This window comes from Tetrahymena thermophila (genome assembly GCF_000189635.1).
Source record: "Tetrahymena thermophila SB210 genomic scaffold scf_8254515, whole genome shotgun sequence".
NCBI classification, from domain to species: domain Eukaryota; phylum Ciliophora; class Oligohymenophorea; order Hymenostomatida; family Tetrahymenidae; genus Tetrahymena; species Tetrahymena thermophila.
Window position 1 is genome coordinate 1 of NW_002476290.1, and position 24109 is coordinate 24109.

At 22.0% G+C, this 24109-nt stretch overlaps 7 protein-coding genes across 7 annotated transcripts; 4 read left to right on the forward strand and 3 right to left on the reverse strand. All coding sequences in view use genetic code 6, as the record gives it.

The window, feature by feature from the left end:
• Positions 1 to 1289: 1289 nt before the first annotated feature.
• Positions 1290 to 1604, reverse strand: TTHERM_00721140 (transmembrane protein, putative; the record flags this gene model as incomplete). Its single annotated transcript, XM_001031846.2, has 1 exon — positions 1290 to 1604. One exon carries the CDS (start codon positions 1602 to 1604, stop codon positions 1290 to 1292), a length of 315 nt encoding a protein of 104 aa, XP_001031846.2.
• A 2889-nt stretch (positions 1605 to 4493) lies between these two features.
• TTHERM_00721150 (60S ribosomal protein L7) lies at positions 4494 to 6734 on the forward strand (the record flags this gene model as incomplete). The annotated part of the gene is made up of 5 exons (XM_001031847.2): positions 4494 to 4501; positions 4590 to 4776; positions 5115 to 5182; positions 6092 to 6229; positions 6416 to 6734. 5 exons carry the CDS (start codon positions 4494 to 4496, stop codon positions 6732 to 6734), a joined length of 720 nt encoding a protein of 239 aa, XP_001031847.2.
• A 2633-nt stretch (positions 6735 to 9367) lies between these two features.
• Positions 9368 to 11937, forward strand: TTHERM_00721170 (hypothetical protein; the record flags this gene model as incomplete). The annotated part of the gene is made up of 2 exons (XM_001031849.1): positions 9368 to 10926; positions 11148 to 11937. The coding sequence occupies 2 exons, from the start codon at positions 9368 to 9370 to the stop codon at positions 11935 to 11937; spliced, it is 2349 nt and encodes a 782-aa protein (XP_001031849.1).
• Positions 11938 to 12438: 501 nt separating this feature from the next.
• On the reverse strand, positions 12439 to 13809 carry TTHERM_00721180 (hypothetical protein; the record flags this gene model as incomplete). Its single annotated transcript, XM_001031850.3, has 1 exon — positions 12439 to 13809. The coding sequence occupies one exon, from the start codon at positions 13807 to 13809 to the stop codon at positions 12439 to 12441; it is 1371 nt and encodes a 456-aa protein (XP_001031850.1).
• A 2133-nt stretch (positions 13810 to 15942) lies between these two features.
• Positions 15943 to 17026, forward strand: TTHERM_00721190 (transmembrane protein, putative; the record flags this gene model as incomplete). Its single annotated transcript, XM_001031851.2, has 2 exons — positions 15943 to 16046; positions 16330 to 17026. 2 exons carry the CDS (start codon positions 15943 to 15945, stop codon positions 17024 to 17026), a joined length of 801 nt encoding a protein of 266 aa, XP_001031851.2.
• Positions 17027 to 18628: 1602 nt separating this feature from the next.
• On the reverse strand, positions 18629 to 19270 carry TTHERM_00721220 (hypothetical protein; the record flags this gene model as incomplete). Its single annotated transcript, XM_001031854.2, has 1 exon — positions 18629 to 19270. The coding sequence occupies one exon, from the start codon at positions 19268 to 19270 to the stop codon at positions 18629 to 18631; it is 642 nt and encodes a 213-aa protein (XP_001031854.2).
• A 2505-nt stretch (positions 19271 to 21775) lies between these two features.
• Positions 21776 to 22543, forward strand: TTHERM_000721224 (transmembrane protein, putative; the record flags this gene model as incomplete). Its single annotated transcript, XM_012799095.1, has 1 exon — positions 21776 to 22543. The coding sequence occupies one exon, from the start codon at positions 21776 to 21778 to the stop codon at positions 22541 to 22543; it is 768 nt and encodes a 255-aa protein (XP_012654549.1).
• Between the last annotated feature and the right edge of the window lie 1566 nt (positions 22544 to 24109).

Genomic DNA, 24109 nt, shown 5'->3' on the forward strand with positions numbered 1-24109 from the left:
AAATATAATTCATAAACTAATTTTTATTTATATAAATTACTTAATTATTTTAATTCAAATTTTATTTTAGTTAGTTTTTTTAGCGTAAGATTTAATTAATAACCAAACTTTACTGTTTTGCTTTAAATATTTTATATTCAAAATAGTTATTCAGTTTTTTAAATAAAATGAATTCCAAATAATTCTTAATTAAATAAAAAATTCTTTGTAAAATAAAATTAATTAATATTTTAAAAAATTAAAAATTATATTAAAATTTAATTAAATCTAATTAATTTTAAAATCAATTTATACTCATTATCTATGTAAATTATTTTATATGGATTTTTTATTTTTGATAAGATTTAATGACATATTTTTATTTGTATTTATTATTTAACTTTTTATATTAAAGTTATTTGATTTAAAGTTTTATTTTTCATATTATTTTAAAATATTTATTTATCATTCAAAATCAAAAGTTCTTTCGATTATTCTCAAATATCATGATTAAACAATATATTAAAAAATTATATTTAAAATAAAATACTATTTGCTTTTTAGATTAAAAATTGGTAAAATTTATCAAATATTAAAAATTCTTGATTTAATAATTTCTCAAATAAATCCATTAAAAGCAATAAATTTTATGAATAGATTAAATAAATAAATTATTTTGAATTGAAGAAACAATTTCTACAAAAATATTATTTTTTAATTTTATTTAAAAATATCTTTTTAGTTACTTTGGAGTGTTTCAATGTTTTTGCTAAAATTACTCCAAAAAAAACACTTCTTTTCTTATTTTAAATGCAAATTTTACATAAATTTAAAGATTGTCAAGTTATTCTTTTCTTCAAACATTAAAAATTTAAAAAATTTATTTGTACAAAAAATTTAATAATTTCAAAATTACTGTTGATATTATTTTAATTTCATGTTTATAATTGAATATTTTACAATTTCATATAGCTCTCAAAATATATTTTTAATTTTATTTGAATAAAAAAATGCATGCTGCATCTTTATAGTTTAAGATCTTAATTTGTTAGGACATTAATGTGTATTTATGATTTAGGTTTGTCCTTATTTTATTTTTTCTTTTATTTATTTATTTTTATTTAATTTTATTTAGTTTTATTGTTTCTTATGTTTTTTCTCTCCTATATTGTTTAGGCTCTGTTATTCTTCAATTATTTTATTTATTGTTTTATTATTATTTTATTTTTATTGTTTGTATTTTATTTTTTTATTTATTTTGTTTATTTTTATTTAATATTTTTTTTATTTTATTTAATTTATTTTTTGGTTCAAGCAGGAAATCTCAAGCAAATCTGTTTAAAGCAAAAATTGAAGGCCTTTTAAAGTTTTTTTAAAAAATAGCTAATTATATATTTAATATAGTATATCAAGAGGGGAAAAGGCAAGAGGTGCTGTATAAATAATACTTTTTAAGATTAGGAGTCAACTGTCAATGAATTTAAACTGTTAATTATCTTGGCGGGATAAGAAAATTAACAATAATTGATAAATTCATCAGCAGTATTCTATTAATCTGTGAATTAAAGTACTATTTATTTTGGAGATTTTATATGTTTTCTGAATGTATTCTATTTAGATAACATACATTTCTTTAACTGATCTTGTAAAGCAGTTTAAAAGTAGACGTGTCCAATCTAGATGTATTGAGCTTATATTACACTAATAAGTCAATAAAAGTGATATGCGTTGCAGCTTGAAATCTACGATTTCTTACTAGAACGCCCGTTAACTAGCTATGAAAATAATTAGTATTAAATGCCCATTTAATAAAAATTAAATTCAAAAGTTAAACATATCTCTTATTTCATCTAAAGTGGCTTCCTGATGCGAGGCAATTACATTTAAAAACTAATAAAATGCCCTTTACCATTAATTAGGTAATTTCTTTAAAAAACTTAAATTTTTCGAGGTTTTTAACACGTCCCTTATCCACTCTACATGACAGCTATTATTTCTCCTGTACCTCTTGCATAAATAATTATGCTTTATTTATTTTCAAGCAATATTTTTTCTTTGTTTTTAATTAATTTCCTAATAAATAATTATAAAATTCAAATTTTTTTTTTCCTCTAAGAAATTCACAAAAATTAAATTTTCTGAGAGAAGACAAAATAAATAAATAAAAATCTTGTTTAATTAAATAAATTATGAGTGTTATCAAAATTCCCAAAATTTAGATAAGAAAAACATTCAATTTCTTACTCCTAATGCTATTTTTGAAGGTTCCATATTAAAAACGTTAACATCTAGTGGCATGTTATTTATAGATATAAGCTAATTGGGTAAAGTTAGTTAGTATTTAAATAATTAGTATTTATTATAATCTCAATTTTTTGCTCTATCAAAATACATTGAAGTAAAAAAAATAAATGAATATCTTTGAAAATAAAATTTTGACTAATATCAAAAAGCATTTAAATTTTCATCAGTAATTGATAGCTAACTATTTTTAAATCAAAATAATACTAAAGAAAGGTAATTTTAAAATAATAAAATTAAGAAATTATTTTTTTTAAATTACAAATTAGGCAAAAATATCAATAATTTAAGAAGTTAAACAAAAGATTTTGCTGAATTTTGATTAATTTTTCAATCAAAATTCTTAAACATATCGATAATTTATGATAATGAATAAAATATTTTTTGCCTATCAATAATTATTATGTTTAAATAATATTTATAATTCAAAATATTTTTAATAAAGGAAATTTAAAAATTATTTTTTAGATTAGAATGTTTATAAATGATTATAAAAATAGAATTTAAATAAAAGTTAAAATAATTATTTTAAATCCAAAAAAAATTTGTATTATTTTAATTTTATTTAAATCTTAAAAGAATATAATTGTTTTTATATTATATTATTTATAATTTTTTACTTCATAAAAATAAATTGAATAGTTATCATATTTATAGTGCATTACTAAATTATAACGAAAGTATAAAATTAATTATTATTATTATTATTATTATTTATTTTTAAATACTTTTTTATATTACTTGTAGAATATTTTTTTGCTTAGATTAAATTGCTAAAAAAATGTTTTGTATATGTCAGTAATCAAACAAGTTATTTTTGTTTAAAAATATTTAGAAAGACATATATTTTTTAACAGTAGCTTTTTTTGTTAAATTTCTTTAATTATTTGCTTAATGAAGTTTTTTAATATTTTTATTAATATAAATAGAGAGAAAAAAAGTGTTTTAAACTATATTAAATTAACTATAATCGTATTATAAAAATCAAATAATTTTTATAGAAAATTCACAATTAAAAATAAAGTAAATAGAAAAAAATAAATAGATTAAAAATACTTAGAAAAAATTATATTTTTTATTAGTAGCTAATATTTTTAAATAGCTTTTTAATTATTTGATTAATGAATATGATTAATAAAAAATAAGAATAGAAAAAAAATGTTTTAAAATTTATTAAAATTTTATTTTTTCCAATTAATTAATTTTAAAAGAAATAGCAAAACATTGTAATAGGAAAAATAATAATTGGTATAAAAATACTTAGAAAAACTTATATTTTTTAATTGTAGTGATATAATTAGCTTTTTTAATTATTTGTTTAGTGAATATTTTTAACAATTAGAAAGTAAAAAAATGTTTTAAAATTTATTAAAATAATCATAATATTATGATTAATAAGAATTAATTTTTATAGAAATGGCATGGTATTTTAATCAGTAAAATAATCAATTAGCCTAAAAAGAATTAGAAAAAATAATATTTTTTAACTCTAATTTGTGATTTAATTTATTTCTTTAATTATTTGTTATTGTTGCTTTTGATTATTTTAATAAAAATAATAGAGATAATTATTTTAAATGTATTTAAGAATTATCAAGTGGAAATTTTAATTTTTTTTGTAGGTTTATTAAATTTAATGGAAAATGAATAATTTAACATCTAAAATAAATAATGACTATTATAGCAGTTAATAAAAATAAATTTTTACTCTTATTCTAAATTCATTAGAATTGAGTAACATATAGCGAAAAAATAATGTACAAACACAATTTTAAACCACTAATTTAAAAAAGATTAAATAGAATTTTAATGAATTTTTAATTATATTTTATTAAAATATATTATTGTTTGAAAATAAAATCAAAATTTATAAAAAAAAGAATTAGAAAAAATATTATTTAAATATGGAAGTAGAAATGCAAAAATAATAATGAGATGAGGGTTGGTAAACAAATAAATTAATGAAAAAAAAAAATGAAATGAAGCGAATGATTAAAATTAACAAAGATATTTACAAAAGACAAAGAAAAATGAATGAATAAAGTGGGTAGTGAAAATAAAGAGATAAAAAATAAGAGGGGGGAAAATTAAAGAGTGGGAGAGAAAATTAGAAGATATATCTGGCATTAAAAGGATTAAGCGTAATTTGAAAGGATTAAATAAAGAAAAAAGGTTGAAAATATATACAATATAACATATCTCTAAAATTAAAAATGTCTAAGTAAGGAATTTAATTTTTTAATCAATTATAATAGAAATTTACAAACAAAATATTCACAAGCTCATGCCATTTTTTCATTAAAATTAAGGTTCGTTCCTGAAAACGTCTAAAAGAAGCTTGCTAGAGACGAAAAGTTGAGAAAGGCTAAGGCTGAACAAAGAAAGGCCTCCTCCGCTCAAATGAAGCAAAGAAAGGCTGAATGGATCTCCAAGGCCCAAAAGTACGCTGCTGAATACGAAGCTGCTGAAAAGAAGATTGTCGATGAAAAGAGAAAGGTATTTAAATATAGCAAATAGCATAAAAAATCATTTTTAGAATTCTGTTTCTTGATAATCTATTAATCCTGAGCAAATTACTAAGTTTTTTTTAGTTTTAGTTGCTGTTCATTCGTTCACTCATTATTTCAGCCAGAGTGAAAAAACATTCTTTAAAAAATGCGCTAAAATTCATTAAAACAATAACCAATCAAAATAAATAGAATGATTTTAAATTAGTCCTTACAAGCACTAAAACGCTAACTACGTTGCTCTGCGATATTAAATAGATTAATCACGAAATTGAATCGCATATTTAACATCATCAAGTATTAATCTAATTATTTATTTATAAAAAGGCCAGAAAGACCGGTGCTTTCTACGTCCCCGCTGAAGCTAAGGTTGCTTTCGCCATCAGAATTAGAGGGTAATTCATCAATTGATAATATAAATAAACAACTTCCTCAATGTACACTCACTCTGCATCAAATTAAAACAAGCCAAATATAATTAATTTATAAAGGAATTAGCTAAAATCTTACAATACAAACATACAAATGCATTCATGATCTACTTACTTACTACTGTTGAATTAAAAAAATAAATTAGTAGGAATTTACAAAACAACAAACAAATGAAATAGCTTCAATAATTAGCTACTTAGTTCATTGATCAGATAATTAAAATAAATAAGTAAATAGGTTATTATCCTTAAATCTTCATTATTAAAGAAAATGTTTTGCATGTGGATAGATTTGAGCTAAATTAGGAGTAGAAATAGCTATTCGTACAAAAAAATTAACAAATAGTTAATTAATTAATTAATTTGACTCGTTCAAATCTAAGCTAAAATAAAAGCAAAATAAAAATTTTATAGTTAGGTATAAATAAGTAAAATGTAACTAAAATTAGAATGAAGCTGTACGTTAAAGAGTAAATGGTAATAGTAAATTATAAACTTAATGTGCTCAAGGCGATATCTGATATTAATTAGCTAAATAAGCTAATCCAAATCTTCCATGAACGAACAGCAATTCATTGTTTTAATAAATTAAAATAGAAAACAAAGATAGTGAGAAAAATCTTATAAGTATAAGTTGAAGCAGGGTTAAAAGAAATCAAATAATATTAAATTAGTCGAGTTGATTTGCTTGTTTTGCTCAAGCTTACTAAAAAATATTTTTATCATTAACAACGAACGCTTCTTCATTTTTTATAGAGATATTTAAGTAAATAAACAAGCAAACATAATTTGTTAATTTGGGAGTGTACATTTGAAGGAAAATACATAAGAATTTATTTGATCATTTTCTAAATTTATTTCTTAAATTAACAGTGTCAACCAATTACACCCTGATGTCAAGAGAGTTCTCAGATTATTCAGACTCAGATAACTCCACAACGGTGCTTTCTTCAGAGTTAACAAGGCTTCTTTGAACATGATCAAGAGAGTCCTTCCCTTCATCACTTTCGGGTAAAATTCAATTCTTAAAACAAGAATATATTAAAGTTCATTTTGATTTCTGCTGAAAAAAAATAAACTGAAACGAATTTGCAACGAATAGAAAACATACACAGCAACAGCAGATAGTTGAATGAATTTTAAGATTTAAACTATAAAATGAGCATTTATTTAAATATTTACTTAAATTGAAAATAGTTATCCCACCAGAAACACCATCTCTAAGCTCATCTACAAGAGAGGTTTCGCTAAGGTTAACGGTCAAAGAATCCCCCTTACCGATAACACCATCGTTGAAAAGTCCCTCGGTAAGTTCGGTATCACTTGCGTTGAAGATCTTATTCACGAAATCACCACTGTTGGTCCCCACTTCAAGGAAGCCAACAACTTCTTATGGCCCTTCAAGCTCGATACTCCCAGAGGTGGATTCAGAAATAAGAGACACGCCTATCACCAAGGTGGTGACTGGGGTAACAGAGAAGTCTACATTAACGACTTGGTCAAGGCTATGCTCTGATTTAATTTATAGTAACAAAAATCCTAACCAATAAACATTGTTTAATGATATGATAAATAACTAAACTTGATATATTTTTCATATAAAGTATCCTGTGTTAACATTTTTGTATAATAATATTTAAATGCACTTAACTAACTAGTATTCATTCCATCATTTTGTATTTAAAAAACTACCTTATAAATTTCAATTAATAAATATCTCTTTACAAAGCTCTCCCTCAATTTATTTATTATAAATTTATATCAATGATAAATAAATACTAATATAATATATAAATAACTAACAAATAACATAAACTCACATTATAAAAACTAATCTATCAATCATCTATCTATCCTTCATTAATGTTTCCTTAACAATTTATTTATATCTTCTGAATTTTTTTGTTGAATTAAATCCTGCAAAATATTTTTATTTCATCAAATTTTTCTTCTTTTTCATTCATATTTAATTAAAGCTTGATAAAAAAAATACTTTCATTTCTAACCCATAAATTAAAATAATATAAATCATTATCTTGCTTCATTTTTATTTAATATTTAAAAAACATAATATTTTCTTGAAAAAATTAAATTTAGAATAAATAATTATTTTAATAATTATTAAGCAACAAAGAAATAATCGATAATTAACCCAACCATAAAAAAATAAAAGCTATCTAAAAAAATATTGCATTAGATTTTAATTATGAGCTGGTTAAATAGTATTTCAGTAAATTATTATTATTTTTTTAAAGTTTATTTAATATTTAATAAAATTCATTTATACAATACAAAAATCAATAAAAATATACATTAGCATTTTGAAGAAATACTATCATTTACTTATAAAATTTTATTTATGGGAAAGATATTAATTTGCTCTTTGTTGCTATTTAAAGTAGTTTACTTATTTAAAAATAAATTAATTAAAAGAAATTTCATATTTTATTAAATTTAATAAATAAATTCAAAATAACATTTTAGTTTAAACTAATTTTAATAAACATTAAATTTACATTATTAATGAATAACCAACCTTTCCTCCTTATCAAGCAAGTAAACCCAAATATTTTACTTTAACAAAAAATAAAAATAACTAAATCTTAAACTTAAAATTTACAAATATATTCATTTTAAAAAATGATTATTACTTAAATACTAATCATATTTTCAAAATTTTAATTTTAGCAATATTAAATTTTAAAAAAATAAAAGATTTTTAAAATAAAATTAGTTATTGATAAATAAATAAATAATATATAAAAGCTAAAAGTTATTTTATTAATTCTATAATATATTTTTTTTCTTTTGATTGGAAATTTATTTTATTAGCATTATAACTAAATAGAATATCCTTTACTTTTATTTGTGGAAATTAAAACGATTTTTTAATTAGATATAATTAATAATTATTTTTAGAGTTATTTACAAAACAAAAGTGTTCTAAAATTTAAATACTTAACAATGTTTATTCTAAAATTTAAATAATAAATTAATATTCATGAAAAAATAAATTAATTAGTTTTTTTATTTCCGAAGATTTATATTATAATTAAATTTAATTAAGTATACAAAAAACATATTAATTATAGAATTTAAAATATAAAATCAATGTATGTATGTTTGTTTATTAGTTTTGCAAATTTTAAAAGTAAATTTACTATATGCTGTAAGCCCTCAATAATATTTTATTTTATTCAAAAAAAGTTTAAAATAAATTTTAAAATATTCATTTATTATGGCAAATATATTGTAATGATTTAGGCAAGCTAATATTAATTATTTATGATATGTTTAGATAACTAATACAATATCTTTACATTTTAAATTGTCAAACAAACACCCTACTGAAAAAGTTAATACTTTAAGAAAATTAGAATATTATTTTTTTAAAAGCAAACAATTAAATTAGATTTATTCTTTAACGAATGTTTAAATTTCAACAAAATTAAAGTTTTATAAGTTATAAGTTATTTTTTGTTATAAATTAATATGTACTTTTTTTATTAAAGCTTGATAATTAATATCCATAACAATAGCAAAGCTTTAAAGAATAATTTTTGAAAATGATTATGTTGAAAAAAAGATATTTTAAATTGATTTTTATATTTTTATTTTATCGTAAATTTAAGATAAATTTTAACATTTTAAAGAAAACAGTTATTGAATGATATAACTAAATTAAAGAAAATCTAGTTAAAAATTGTAAATAATTTAAAAGAATTATTATATGATTGTTTAAGCCAATAAAATAGAATCAGAAGAATATTTTATAAGATATTGAGGAAAGTGTAGAAAGAAATATTATAGCAGATAGATTGTTTTATATAAGAAGATAGATATGTAGATTCTCAATATTTAAAGAAATAAATGCTCGATGAAATTTTGCAATTAATTTATTTAATAATTAGCCCAGTTTAAAGCGATATAACTTGATTAATTTCTTTGATTTTTTATTTTTCAATCAAATTTAGATTGAATTTTCCTCCTTTTAATAAGCAAATAATAAATAAATTAAAAACTGTATATTAAAAATATCTATATTAATATTAGAAGTAAAAATAAATAAAAAGCTATATATATTTGATCAAAATAGCAAGCAAACATTCAAGCAAGAAAGGATTTATTTTGTGATAAATTTAAATACAAATGAGCAAGAAAAACAATTTTAACAATAAAAAAAATTAAGGTGGATACAATAGCAGCAAAGGAAAATCTGGTAATGAAACAGATTTTCTGTATAGGGAAGAAGGGGATGATACTCCTTTTATGAGTTTTACTTTTGAAGATTTTCCTAACTTTGAAATAGATAATGAAGATGATATTGAATTACTTTTTATTCTAAAGAGAATTTGTGCTTCATATAAGTATGTTCTAACATTAGATTTCAGAAGTTTTTGGAGTACTTTGAAGCATAACTTATTATTGAGAAGAAGCATTAATTCATTTTTGCAATACGCGACAAAGAGAAGATTCAATGAATATTATAGAAAAGGACATGAAAGAAAAGATATTGAAAATAGTGAAAGTGAGGTCAAAATTATTTTAAAAGAAATAACAAGGTTAGTCTTGGCCATAATTTATAGGATTGTCAGTTGTGAAGAAGAAAATTTGTAAAAAGCCACAGAATTTGGCTGCAGCAAGATTATTCTTGATGAATGGCTTATAGATATCCCAAAGATGATTGATTTAATAGCTATTTATGGAGAAAAAAATGGGAAAATTGTCAGAGAAATTATTAAAAAAAGTTTTGAAATGCAAAAAGAATTCAAAGCAGATTTTGAAGACATGTAAGATAAAATTTTAAAAGAGTATTTAGATCAATTTTACAAGGAAATGCTTCTTTTAAAGAAGAAAGATAAACTAGGTTCAGCAAGCTATGAGATTGTTGATTCCGATATTGAGAGAAAAGTAGAACTTCTATGCTCAATTTTAGACACTATCTCTTCTATTATTGACATTTTAAATTTCTTTCCAACCTTTGAAGTTGAGAGCATTTACTAAGATGAGAAGATCAATATCATGCTTGAAAATATCTTATATGAACTGATATTTGCTCGTGAAGAGGCTTGGGTTATGGGAAAATATAGAGGAGACATTATCTTGTTGATAGATGCTGTGCTAGAGAGAATAGTTTAGTTTTTCATCATGTTTTTCGAGTTTATGATTAAAGTATTTGGAGACAAGAACTTAATAAAGCAAAATATTGGAAAAAAGATTACTTCTATGTGGAACAAATACATTAAAGACCTAGGTAAAGTATAAAGCTTCGGTAAAAAATAAGGGGAAAATCGTTACTGGTATTTGATAGAATACGTTAGTGATAAAGTAGACTTCAACAAACTCTTTGAAGTTGCTCCTGCAGATAATTCTGAAGCCTATCAACTTTTCTAAATACAAGTTTTATCAGTTGTTGATGAGAGAAAAAGAAATATCATAGCATATGAAGAGAAAAAGAAAGAATTTGAATAAAAAGGAGACTATGAAAAGTAGCAATAGCAAGTGATAGAAGAAATACCTGATATTAAATTCGTTGAAACTATAGTAAAAGAAGACATCATCAAGTAAGAAGAAAAGCAAAGAAGAGCAGAAGAATTCCAAAAGAAAAAAGAAGAAGAAGAAAGATTGCTTAAAGAGTAACAAGAAAAAGAAGAAGAAATTAAGAGATTAGAGGAAAAGCAAGAATAACTTACCATGTATTAGAAAGGGTAATTCGATTGTTTAATTTATGAGCTTACAATTTTATTTTTTTAAATCTTTATCATTTATCAGTAGTGAAGTAATTAAGTAAAAGACAAGGAGCTTGTTTGATTTTTTGTTTCTTTAATAATTTAAAAAAGCAAATCAAATGATCAAACAACAGATTTATTATTTTTAAAAAATATTTTGTTTAAAAATTAATTTAAATAAATTTTATTATATTTATAAGGGCACAAAAAGTTAACTTAAAAATGACAGAAGAACAAAAAAAAAATTATATACAGAAATCTCTGTGGTTAGCTATGGAGTATGATGATGAACCAGATGATAGTTATAATTGCTTTTAGCCAGTTGTATAGGGAGGAAATAATAATACAGATGGCGAAGAAGAGGATGGAGAAGCTGAAAGTGAAGAAGAAGACGAAAATGGAATCAAAAGAAAAAAAGTAGTAGAAGAAGGTTACGATGATGGTAGAAGAGTAAACAGAAGCAACTAAGGATATCAACCAAAGAAAAAGCCAGCTCACCCAAATAAAACTAATCATTATGAAGCTAAGTAAAAATATAAATCATAGTATTATTAGAAGTAAGGCAACAATCAAGATAACTATTAAAGATAGTAATATAACAACAAACCTGACAACAGTTAATAAAATTAAGCAGAAAATACCAACAGCAACAATAACAATAACAACAATAATTCTAATCAATATCAAAGAAAAAATAATTATTAAAATAGCAACAACAATAGTTCATAAAATAATAATAATTATAATAATAACTATAATCAGAATCAATAAAAAGGAGGTTATTTTAAAAAGAAATAAAGAAACGAAGAAGGTTATAGCGGCAGTGAAGATGATTCTGCACCCTAATAATCATACCAATAATCTAGAAACTAATAATATCGTAATAACAATAATAAAGATGGAAATTATAATAAGGAAGGAGGATACAAAAGTAAAAAAGATGGAGGATAACCTTAAAAAAATATACTTAAAAAAAAGTAATTCGATTGAGTATAAACTATTTATAAAATGTAATTTCTTTTGAATAACAAATAAAACAAGCCATTTATTAGAAAATAATAAATTCGATTAATATATTCTTTTTAATTTAAATTATTTTTTTCATCTGTTTATAAATTTTATTTCTTAGATTTTAAAATCTAATTTAAATTTATTTTTTATTTATCATAAAAAATAAACGAAAAAAAACTTATTTAAAATCTAAATTATAAAATCTAATTTAAATTTATTTTATTTATCATAAAAAATAAACGAAAAGCAACTTATTTAAAATCTAAATTTTAAAATTTAATTTCAAATAATTTAAATTATTTTAAATAAATTTTAAGTGTAAAAATATATTTTTTAGAAAAATTAAAGTATGTTAAAGAATTTGTTATAGAAAATTTTTTTATTTAATTAATAGAATATATTTTAATAGATATTAATTTTATATAGCTTTTAATTTATTTTTATATATGAATATTATATAAATCATCATCATCTTGTGCATCATTTGCTTTTGTCTGTTTTGTCAATCAATTATTCAAGATCTTCGAAAGTAACAAAGTCGTTTAGTAAATCCTCCCAAACACCTTTAGGGAGAATCTTTCTGTATTTTTTTCTTAATTCTTTGATTGCAATTAGTGAGTAAATGTAGGTTCTTCTAAATCTAATAAACCTAGAAATGAAGTACTCTAACATTTTTTTAACACGCTCTGTGCGTTTAAACTTAACATCTGATATTTCACGGAAAGCGCATAAATTGGGTAAGTTTTTTAATATACGAGCTGATTTGTCATATAAAAAGTCAATTTTTTAGCTAAGATTTATAGAGAAGTACATGATAGAGGATTTCTTACTGATGAAGTTTTTTATTATTTTAACCTAATCTTCTTAGAAATATTTAGGACTTTCAAAATGCAATTTTAATAGCTGGGGCAAGTGGTAAAGAGAAATAAAAATGTCCTCTATACTATTTGTGGCATTAACGCGAAGATGGACATCTTTTAAGTTATAATTATTATTGGTTATTAGTTATGTTATAAAGGTATTGTCAAATAGCTTTGCTTCAACAAAATCTAAATTCAATATCTAAATATTGCCTTGCTAGAAATCAAAGACCGTTCCCTTCAAGAAATCAATTTTTGAAAATTTGAGTGAGACCTTTTTAAGCTAAGTAGCAGTCTCTAAAATTTTGCAAAATAGGAATACTCTTTCTAACTAGATAAAGAACTTGGCTCCAAGTTCAATTTCGAGTTCTTGCAGCTTTGGAGCTTTTTTTATGAGCAAGAATAATTGATTAAATGAATCATCATTTAAGAAGATGTCATTAAATTAGATTTTCAATTTCTAAATAGAATATTTGAATGTTCTCACTGATTTTAGAATTTTAGAAAGAGTGTCCTTGGATTTACTAAGACCACGAACGCAGAGAGCGATTTCTTGGATATCTCTGCTTTCTAATGAGTAAAATAGGAGATCACTGTAATCCATAAACTATTATTAATACTCGACTGTGAAAGAGAATTTTCTTAAGTTGGAGCATTGATTTATGAATTTTGTGTATTTAGAGGCTTCCATTAAGCTTTGTTCATCGTCTAATTCTTACTCATTAATAGTTTTCTTTTGGACAATAATTGCTAAATTTTCAATATCCTCTGGATAAGTGATTAATCCAAGCTTTTTCATGTAATACTGTTTATCTTAGCGAGGGAGCTAAATAATCAATGTGTAATCTTCTTCATTATACTAGCTTAAGAGCTATTTCTTTTACTCACTAGTTAAGCTATTGTAGTAATTTTCGATACTTTTTTCGTATGCTAATTTTTAGGCTTCTAATTGCTAGTTGATCTCAGCTTGTGAGAGAGAACTTGGTGACATTCTCCTCAATAAATCTATTTATTATTATATCTATTTTTTTACTAAAACGAATGGGATAATATTGACTTTATATTATTTTCTCAAAAAAGGATTGAGAATACTCAAATCAAAATAATCTTATTTGTTTTTGACACCAGCATAAGATTTCCTGATAAAGAATTAATTTTTTTATTCTGCAAAATAAAATCTTTCATAACTCTCAAAATCCCACTCTAATAACTCATTTTACTATTTTTGACAAATCAAAGAAAGATAGAAATAAAAAATTTTTTATTAATTAATTGAGCACTCTTTAAGAATATAATTGAATGAATGCTCATTATGATTATAATTGAATATTTATTCTTTACGATATAATTGAATATTTATTCTTGACGATATAATTGAATATTTATTATTTATGATATAATTCAATACTCTTTATGATTTAATTGAATGCTTTTTGTGAATATAATTAAATACATGAATATTATTGAATTCTCTTTTTGTTTATATTGAATACTCTTTATGAGTTTAATTGAATATTCTTTATGAATATAATTGAATACTCTTAATGATTTAATTGAATATTATTTATGATAATAATTTAATATATAAAATGCTTAGGAATGACTAAATAAATAATTGCAGGAATATTCTTTGCTTGTGGAAACAAAAGACATTGAATTATTTATAAATTTAAAAAATATATTATTTTTTGAGATGGTTTTTTTAATTCAAGTAAAATAATAATATAAGATTTACTTTGATTTTAATTGCTTTTTAATAAAGTAATTCTTTTTAAAAGTTAATAATTGCTAAATTTCTAAAGCATTAATAACAAATAAAAAAAATTTATTTGTGTAATACATAAGATTTATTAAATAAATTAGAAAGCTAATTAATTAATATAAAAAATTGACTAAATCTAGATGTTAATTACTCTTCCTTACACTAATTTGATCTTATGACTAAAATAATATTTAATAGACAAAAATTTATAGATATATTTTTTTAGAGATTAAAATTATTTTTTTGTAGTTAAAAATGTTTAGTTGATGAAATAAAATTAAATATTTATCAATCTTTTTAAAAAAAAATAGAATTTATTTTAAGTAAATATTATTTTAAAATTAACTAATGGCCTTAATTAATTAAATTGAAACAAAACTAAAGAGAAGTTTTGGTTTTAGCTTATGGTGATTGATATTAGTTTACAGATGGCTTTTAAAGATTTTTGTACACTTTTCAAATTTTGAGCGAAAAAAAGTGAATTGAAAGATTTTGTCACAGTTCAGAAAAATATTAGTTAAATGAGTCTAAGATATGAAAAAAAATATTGCAAAATTGTATTTTTAATGCTTTTGAACTCTCTACTTTGTAAATAGATTATGACTCTGCAATATACAGTGTTTGCGCGCTCGTTGAAGTAAGTAAAGAGAAATGAAAGATTTTATAGAACAGATATTATTATTTGAATTTGAAATAATTAATTTCTTAGATAAACTGGTAAATTTAATAAAGAAAAATATCTTTCATAACAAATTAGCAAAGCTTTTATCAGACAGTAAAATTTCGAAATAAGATTATTAAATGTATTTTTCTTTGTGAGAGTAAAACAGCTTTGATTTAATTTGAAGGCAAACTGAAGAAATTCTAATAAGACAAAAGCATTATTAAAAAATTTAGAAAACCTATATCTTTGAAGCGTTTATTCAGCGGTTAGGATATATATTCAGACAGTACTCTTAGGATAATTTTAATTTAACTTTAAAAGCAATGTAAGAAAAGTTTGCTGGCCTTAAAAATTTTATTAATAAAAATTTATTATAAAATTTTTTCTTTAGCTAGCGGCTGGAACATGTAGATTAAGATGTACATTTTTGCATTTATATTTATATTAAAGGGCTAAACGAAACAGAATGGGTAGATAAAAAGGTATTTTTTGAAATAAAAGAAAAAGTAAAATGATTTTTTTTTTATTAATGAGGAAGGCGCGTAAGTAAGCAAGTCTCATTGAAAAAAAATAGCAATGGTAAGGCATTAGAAAAAACTTCGACTTTCTAATTAACAATCTTTTAAATATTAAGGTTGTTATGATATTTACTTTTGCAATTAGAAAACATAAGTATTTGATTGTTAAATAAGAAAGAAATGCCTATTTGCGGATGTTGCTTTATATAACATAAAAATGAATTAGATAGTTCCTTAGTCAATAACAACTTGAATTAGTAGGAGTAAGTAAATCAAAAAACAAGGCAAATATAATTAATTCTTCATTTTGAATTTAAATTTAATTTTTATTGTATTTAAATATATTTTCATATTAAGATTAAAGTAATAGAAAGCACAGCAAGCGCTCATTCTTTCTTTCTTTCATTCATTTATTGTATTTTATGTTCAAATTTAAAATATAAAATTTATAAGCCAGCTTAATCCTTTTTAATGTTAAAAAATAATTTAAAAGGACTGATTATTGATAGCCTGGTTTATCAGTGCATTTCTTACATTTTCATATTAATTAATCGTTTTTATTTATAGAAACCATTGTAGAGTAGGAATAATCACAAAAGATCAGCAAAAAATACTAAAAGCCCATAAAAATAATAAAAGTCCTCTTTAGAGGAGGGGCTTTTATAAATTTCTGAGAAAGGAGGGAAAAAAGTATGTTAAGAAAATAAATAAAAAACGTCGAAAATAATAGAAACACTCCTTTTTTTTTTATTTTGTGTTTGCTTTAGATTTATGTTTTGGAACGATCTAATATCTGATTACTATCTAACAGTCAATCTATTTAATTATTACGCTGAATGTAAACTCAGATAGAGGACATATCTTACTACGCAATATTCTCAATAAAATACGAAATGTAAATCTATTTGCTTATCTTATCGCCTTGGATTTTTAAGCAATTTAATCATTTATGTTAAGAAGTTAGAAGCGGTTCGTCAAAGAAAATACAAAATTTTTAGAATAAATTACATTTTTTTTCATAATATTTAAAAAGGGAGTCTTTTTAAAAAAATTTCTTTATTTCATAATTTTACTCAAGTCATAGCCTATCACAAATCATTAGAGGCATATTTAATTATTCCTTTTTAACACCTCCTTGGTGAGCTTACATTTTTAATCAAAGTAAAACTCAGCTAGGAACATAATTTGCATGATCCGCTACCTCATTTTTGAAGTTTGCTAAACTCTTGCTTTTAGTTATTGCTATATAAATTATTTTCTGTGAAAATTAAATGAGCTAAGTATCAGTAAATAATATAAAATAAATCTCTAAAGTTAACTCTATTGCATTATGTTTTAGAGTAACGAAAAATCGTTCATCTACTATTTTCTTTAAAAATTCTCTCCCTATAAAGTGTGGGTGTAATTATCCTAATTAAAATAAACAGTTTTTAATTATATCTAATAACAAAATTTTCTTTTGTCTTTATTATGTATGCTTGATTGCGCTTGCTATCTTACTAGCTAGCTAAATTGCTAACTGCAGTTTTTATACTACCTCTTCAATTTTTTGATAATCAATCAGCTGATTCCTTTTTTTTTCTTCCTTACCTAATTACTCAAATAATTAAAATTTATTTAATAATTGTTTTTATTCTTGAGTTAGTCATTTATATACAAATTTACTGTTCAATATTTTAAGTTTCGTACGATTTTATTTACATAGCAAAAATATGTATAATTAAATTTCTATTTTTATTTAATTTTATCTATCATTTTAATGGGCATAAAAAATTGTATACAAATTTAACTAAGAAATTAAAACATGTAAAAAATCAAATTAAAAAAAATATACAGGCCTTTCATATTTTAAAACAAAGTGCTTGTTTGTTTATTTGTTTATTTAATTGATTGAATTAATTGTGTATGGAAATAGCAAAAAATAAGGGAAAGAAAACTAAAAAATTTAATTCATCTCAATTTCAATTTATTTGCTTCGTTTCTTGTAAATATTTGCTTAACATAAAAGTTATAAGAAGAAAATTACATTTAATAAGTTAAATACTTTATAGATAGCAAGAAAATAAATAGTCTTATTATAATAGCTTTTTCTCATACATGTTTTATAAAATTAAAAGGTAGAATAATTATTGAGATTCCCTCCTAGGTAAAGGATAAAATATAACATTAATTTGAAGGCTAAAATTAGTCTATTATATGCAAATATAGAAAATAAGAGTAGAGAATTTTTTTTTTTTTGATGATTTCCATAAATGGTGAGAAAGCCAGAGATTCGATAAATTTTAGAAAAAGAATGGTACAAATTTCATAATACAAGAAAACAGGTATAAAAATATATAGAGCACATGATAAAGTGAGATAGATAATTTAAGAAATTGATAATCAGGGTCTATTAATGAGTAGAAGTTTGTTTGCTATGGTCTCATTTATTCATGGTTTGATGTTGTGAGATGATTGGGTTATTTTTATGTCATAATAATATTTTTTTATTTAAAATTATTGGTTAAAATGAGAAACATAGTTTAATTGATTAATAGATAGATATAAGTAGATGAATAAGTAGGATTAATTATAGCCTCTATATATTTAATTAACATGAATATTTCTGAGAACAAGAAGAACTTAGTGGGTGGGTGGGTAGGGCTAAGGGTTTGATTGTATGTATGTATATATGTATATATGAATGTAAGCATGTAAGCATGTAAGTTTGTAATTAGATAATGTTAATGAGAATTTGTATCAACCAAAGAAAGCGTTATTAATAGTATAGGACTGCTTGGAAGGAGTTGATTGATTTTTAAATTCATTTATTTGGTCCTTCGTAAAAAAAAAAATATTATAAATAATAAAGTTCTTCTTCTCGCGCTCACTCTCTCTCTTCCTCCTTTATAGAATCAGCGGGCTGAGATTTGGGAATTTTTGCTATATGGAGCTTTTTATAGAAAGCCACATTATTGAGTAAGTCATGGTTTGTGAAGCAGCGACTCAGGAAAAGGATGACGAGGAGATGAATAACTTTGTCTTTAACTCTACTTTTGTAAAGCCATTCAATTGCATAGATTTGCAAGAAATACTGGAATTGCTTACCATACCTTTCATTTTTGATGATCCTTTACAAGTAATTATTATTCACCTAATGGCGATCGCAGAATCTCTTGAACTACTTGATTATGTCGAAGCTGCTCTTGCTGAGAGTGTCGATGCATTCCAACACCAGTCCATCGCTGTTAGTGCTGGTCATGTATTTGATGAAAGCTTTGATAATGTTTTTTACATTATTGGTTGTGTTGTTAAATTAATTAAAAGATTAAATCAAATCTTCATCGTCTTATTATGAAAAACCCTTCCAATTATCGATGAAATAGGTGTAAAGCATGACCAAGTAGTCATAAAACTCCTTCTCGTCGCACTCAGACTAGAGATGGGGTGAATTAATCTTCTCACAAGCGATCAAATTGAAGATCTAAGGTTGAGTGAGCTCTTCTTCTTAGATGTGTTGTTCACTCATAATTTTTTTGTTTGTTTGTTTGCTTTATTATTTGTTTTGAAAAAGGTATGGGAAATAAATGAATTTATTTATTTGATAGTTGTTAACCTTAAGCAATAAGCTAGCAGTTGCTTCAAATTTAATAATTGATTTTATTTGATTTTTTTTTGTTATTATTCTTATTCTTTTTATCAAGGGAATAAGCACGCCGACAGACTTTTAAAGTTAAGTAAGACGGGAAAAAAATATGGAATTTTTTTAATTATTATTTAATGAAAGTATACTTTATTCCCAGTATCTCTTTTTTATTGTGGCTCTAATGTATCTTTAGCTTTCTCTTTATCTGTGAATTTTTATTCACTCTCTCAAATTTGATGTCTTTATTCAAATTTATTATTTTTTTTTGAAGCCTTATTTTAATTAATTATTTTTTATATCTTTCAACCCAATTTTTAAAACATTAATCCAATTATAAAAAATTTCTAAATTTCATTCATTTTATTAGCAAATCTATTCAGAATCTATTAATCAATTTTCAACTTATAATAAATCAATAAAAAATTCACTTATCCATTACTTTTCTTTTAATAAAAGCAAGCATATCCTCTTTTTCTTTCAACGAAAAATCTAAGCAAAAGTCCTAATTTAAATGCGCCTTTTTTGGATTCTGCATGAAATTATATATTAACTCGCACCTTACAATTATTGTTCCGCTACTTCTTTCTATCCACATAAAAATATAATCTAATCAATACATTATCATATTCCACAAAACAAAATCATAAATTTATTCATAAATAACACTTTTATGGTAGTGATGTATTTACATCAAAATAGATAAATTATTATTTCCAAGCATAAATCTGATTTTAGAAATTCTAACTTTCTGTCTCAAAATGTTTCTTTACTTGCTTGCTTTATTTATTTAATTTCTGATTTATTTTAAAATCTTACAAGAGTAGAGGCTTTTTTTCCTAAATCAATCCAGTTATAAAAAAGCAAATTTATTGCTATAAAAATATCTCCAATGTTCTCATTACTTACTGTATACTTTTTTTAAATTAATTTTAACCAAAATTGTTCTCAAATTTAATGGTTCTCTTTTTAAATGTAGAATTTCCAAAATTAACTTTTCATATTGCTTTTGCTACACAATTTTAAGAAGTGAATGGCTTAGTAGCATTTCAAAGTTTTACTTATTTGATCCACATCTAAAAATAAACAAAAAGAAGAAGTAATCCTAACTCGATAAAAATATTGTTTCTCCAATTAAAAAATCGGACCTCAAAACAACAAGAAAAAATACAAATCTTCAAACTGATATATATTTCTTTACTTTTCTCTTAAATATTTCTAAATACCTTACTGTAACCAAAAAATTACCTAAAATATTATCTATTCTAACAGATATTTGCTTATTCTGCTTCATGAAGTCTTATCTAACCAAATAAAATATTTCTCATAAACTTAGAATGCGTATTGAAGAATATATTTTTATTTTTTTACGGGTTTGTACAAAAAATCATTAAAAAATATTGGTAATGATTGACAAAAAAATACGAATTATTACTAAAGGCAACTTGATCAAAATAGAGTTGTAAAATAAAATTCTTAGCTTTAAAAAGCAAGACGCCAAAATTAGAGCATGATAAAGTAATAACTTGCACTTTTATAATGTTGAATAAGCAAGAAATTTTAAGCGAATCCCATTTTTTTTCATTCATTTTAATTAATAAATCGCACAAGCATACAAACAAATAAGCAAACATACATACATAAATACGCACATACTTTTTTACATTAAACTCGTAAATGAATTAAATTACACTGAAATAAAATTTTGCATTTAAAATTAATTAAAAATGAAGGTGAAGAAATTTTAAAGTAATTAATTATTGTTTCCTTGAATGGGTATTTTCTTATTGCTAGAAAATTAACATCAAATTTAAATTTACGTTCAATTAATAATTACTTATTGTCAATTCAATGATTAACTTTTATACTCAATACCTGTACACAATTAATTATTAATATTTTATTTATGTTATTCCCCAAACATAAATAAATAAATAAGTAGTCTGCCAAAAACTATCAAGCAAGATAAAATATTAGTATCATAAAAAAAATAAAAATTGGATTTATTGATTGCTAAAATGGATGCGCTTAACAAACTTAATTGAGGAACCTCTACCTAAAATAGCATCTTACTAATTCTACTACATTTATATCCGTTTCTGCTGAACTTTTCAAGCACTAACTCTGATAAAAATACATTAATTATTAGCTTTAAGACTTGATGATCATGTTTTTTTGATTACTCCTCTATAAAGGTTTTTCTGCAAAATATTATATTGACAATAACAAAATCTAAAAATATTCAAACAATACAATTAATTTGTACTATTAAAAAAAGCTACCTCAAAATAGCATAAAAATCAAGCGCATCTTATCCAAAAGAAATTAAATTATCATCCATACATTTATATATTACAGAAACATATTACGAATTTTTTTCAGATAGAAATAATGATGATAATTTAAACTCTATATTTTTTTAATTCATATTAAACCTTTTTAAAAATTCTACATTAATTTTATTTAAAAATTTTTATCTTTGATTATTTCATATTTAATAAAATAGCCCGCTTTATTTATTTATTTTTTCTCATATTACTAATTATGAGTCAGCTACTTACCTACCTCGTTAGTATATACATACATATAATCAATCATTCAAATAATCACTTTTTAATATAAATTATTTAAACAAATGATCTATCTATTTTCTTCTAAGAAAAGCTGAAGTTGATTTTGTAATAACTTGAGTTATAAAAATAAAATTATCGTCTAACATTATTATTTTCCTTTATATTTTTTTTGGATGAAAAAATTCATTTATTTTTGCAATAAAGCTTATTTATTATTCTATTTAAATCATTTAAAATTTTATTTCTCAATAAGATCTATCTATATTTCTATTACTTTTTGTAATTTATTTTATAAAAAATAATTTATTATTATTATTTTTATCACTCATTCTTTCATTAAATAATAAATAATCTAATATTGAATAATATATTTTATCGCTCAATTAAATTTATTTATTTTTACTTATATAAAATATTTAATTATCACTTTAAAATAAAAACTTATTCAGATTTTATATTCTTGCAATAACATATTTTATTATACAAATTTACTTCTTTATTCTTATTTATTGTTTTTTTTAATAATTTGAAGTTGTATTTTTATTTTTCACATTCAATAAAATATTTTAAAGCATTAAAAACCTGATTTTATTAAATTTCTCTCAATTAATTGAGTTTAAATTATTAATTTTATAAATATAATTCAATATTATTTTTTATATCAGAATATTTTTTTTTAAATAATTTTAAATTCTAAGTTTTACATGAGAATCTTGATATATAAAAAAATAATGCCATCATTTTAAATTTTAATTAAAAAATTTTCGATTTCAAAAAAATAATCATTGCCTTTTTAATAAAAACTCATTCTTAATTTTAATAAGCATATTTTCATATAAAGCAAAAGTTATTAATCCATAATCTCTTACGACAGCTCTTTCTTCCTAAATTGATTTCGTCAAATATTAATAAATAAAATTTTCTTCAATCTTGAAAGATATCTTAACAAATGATTAGCAAATTTTTTTAAATAAAAACTAGAAACTATATTTAAATTTTATGAAAATGTTAGAAAAAACTTATGAAATATTTTACATCCTCTTTATATGCGTAAATATAATGATTTTAAACGAAGAGGAGCTTTTATTAATTGCAATTAAATAAAATTTTGTAAAAGTTTGTAGTAATCTTTAAATTAGTCAAAAAAGAATTGATTTTTGTCACTATATTTTTTTACACCCAAAAAACTAAGTTTTGAAATTAGGGAAAAAGTTATTTTTCTTTCTTTACCTTTAAAAATGAAAATTATACAAAAAAATTCTCCAAAATTTACTTAAAAAATTTATAATTTTTATTATTAGTAATAACACCAAATTATTATAATGCCAAATTATTGACATTCTTCCATATAAATCTATTTGCCTATTCTTAACTATAAATTTTTACCACAAGCTAGCAAAATAGATATAACATTTTTATAAAGCTATCAAATGTAAAATCTTTTACAGCTATTAAATGTTAATTTATTGATATCAAATTCGTACCTTCATGCTATGTATTAGACTTAATAAATAAAAAAATGCATGTTGATTTTTCGTCATTTTAAGAAATTGAAAAAGGGAAAAAAATTATTAATTGAAAATTTTAATTCAGCATTCATTCCATCCTCAGAACTAAAGCAGCTTGAAATAAATTTAGAAATTAATAATTTTCTTGTGAAATTTTATCCTTTCATCCATCCAAATTAATGGCAAGATAGTTAAAATTGCATACCAATGTCATAGTTTTTTTTTGAAGGCACCATAAATAATAATTTTGGATCTCAAGCTCATATTCAAGATATAATAAGTAGATAAAACATGTATATGTTATTCTTAGTATATTTTTGTAGAAAAGTGTGTTGACCAAATTATATTTGTAAATACAAAATTTTTTATAGACTCACCTTTTACTATGATACTATTTTCGTTCTTGTGTGCTAATCAGCAGATAGTTAACAATATTTAATAAAATTAGTGGTAATACTGTATAAAAATAAAAATGTTTGTACTTACAAAATCAAATAAATAGAAATTAAATAAAAAGTTTTTTCTAAACAAAAAATATTTAATAATTATAAAACTAAGACTACTTATTTTATACTATATAATGTATTTATTTATTTATTATTTAGAGAGATTTAAACAAATTATTTAACATTACAAAGTTACTT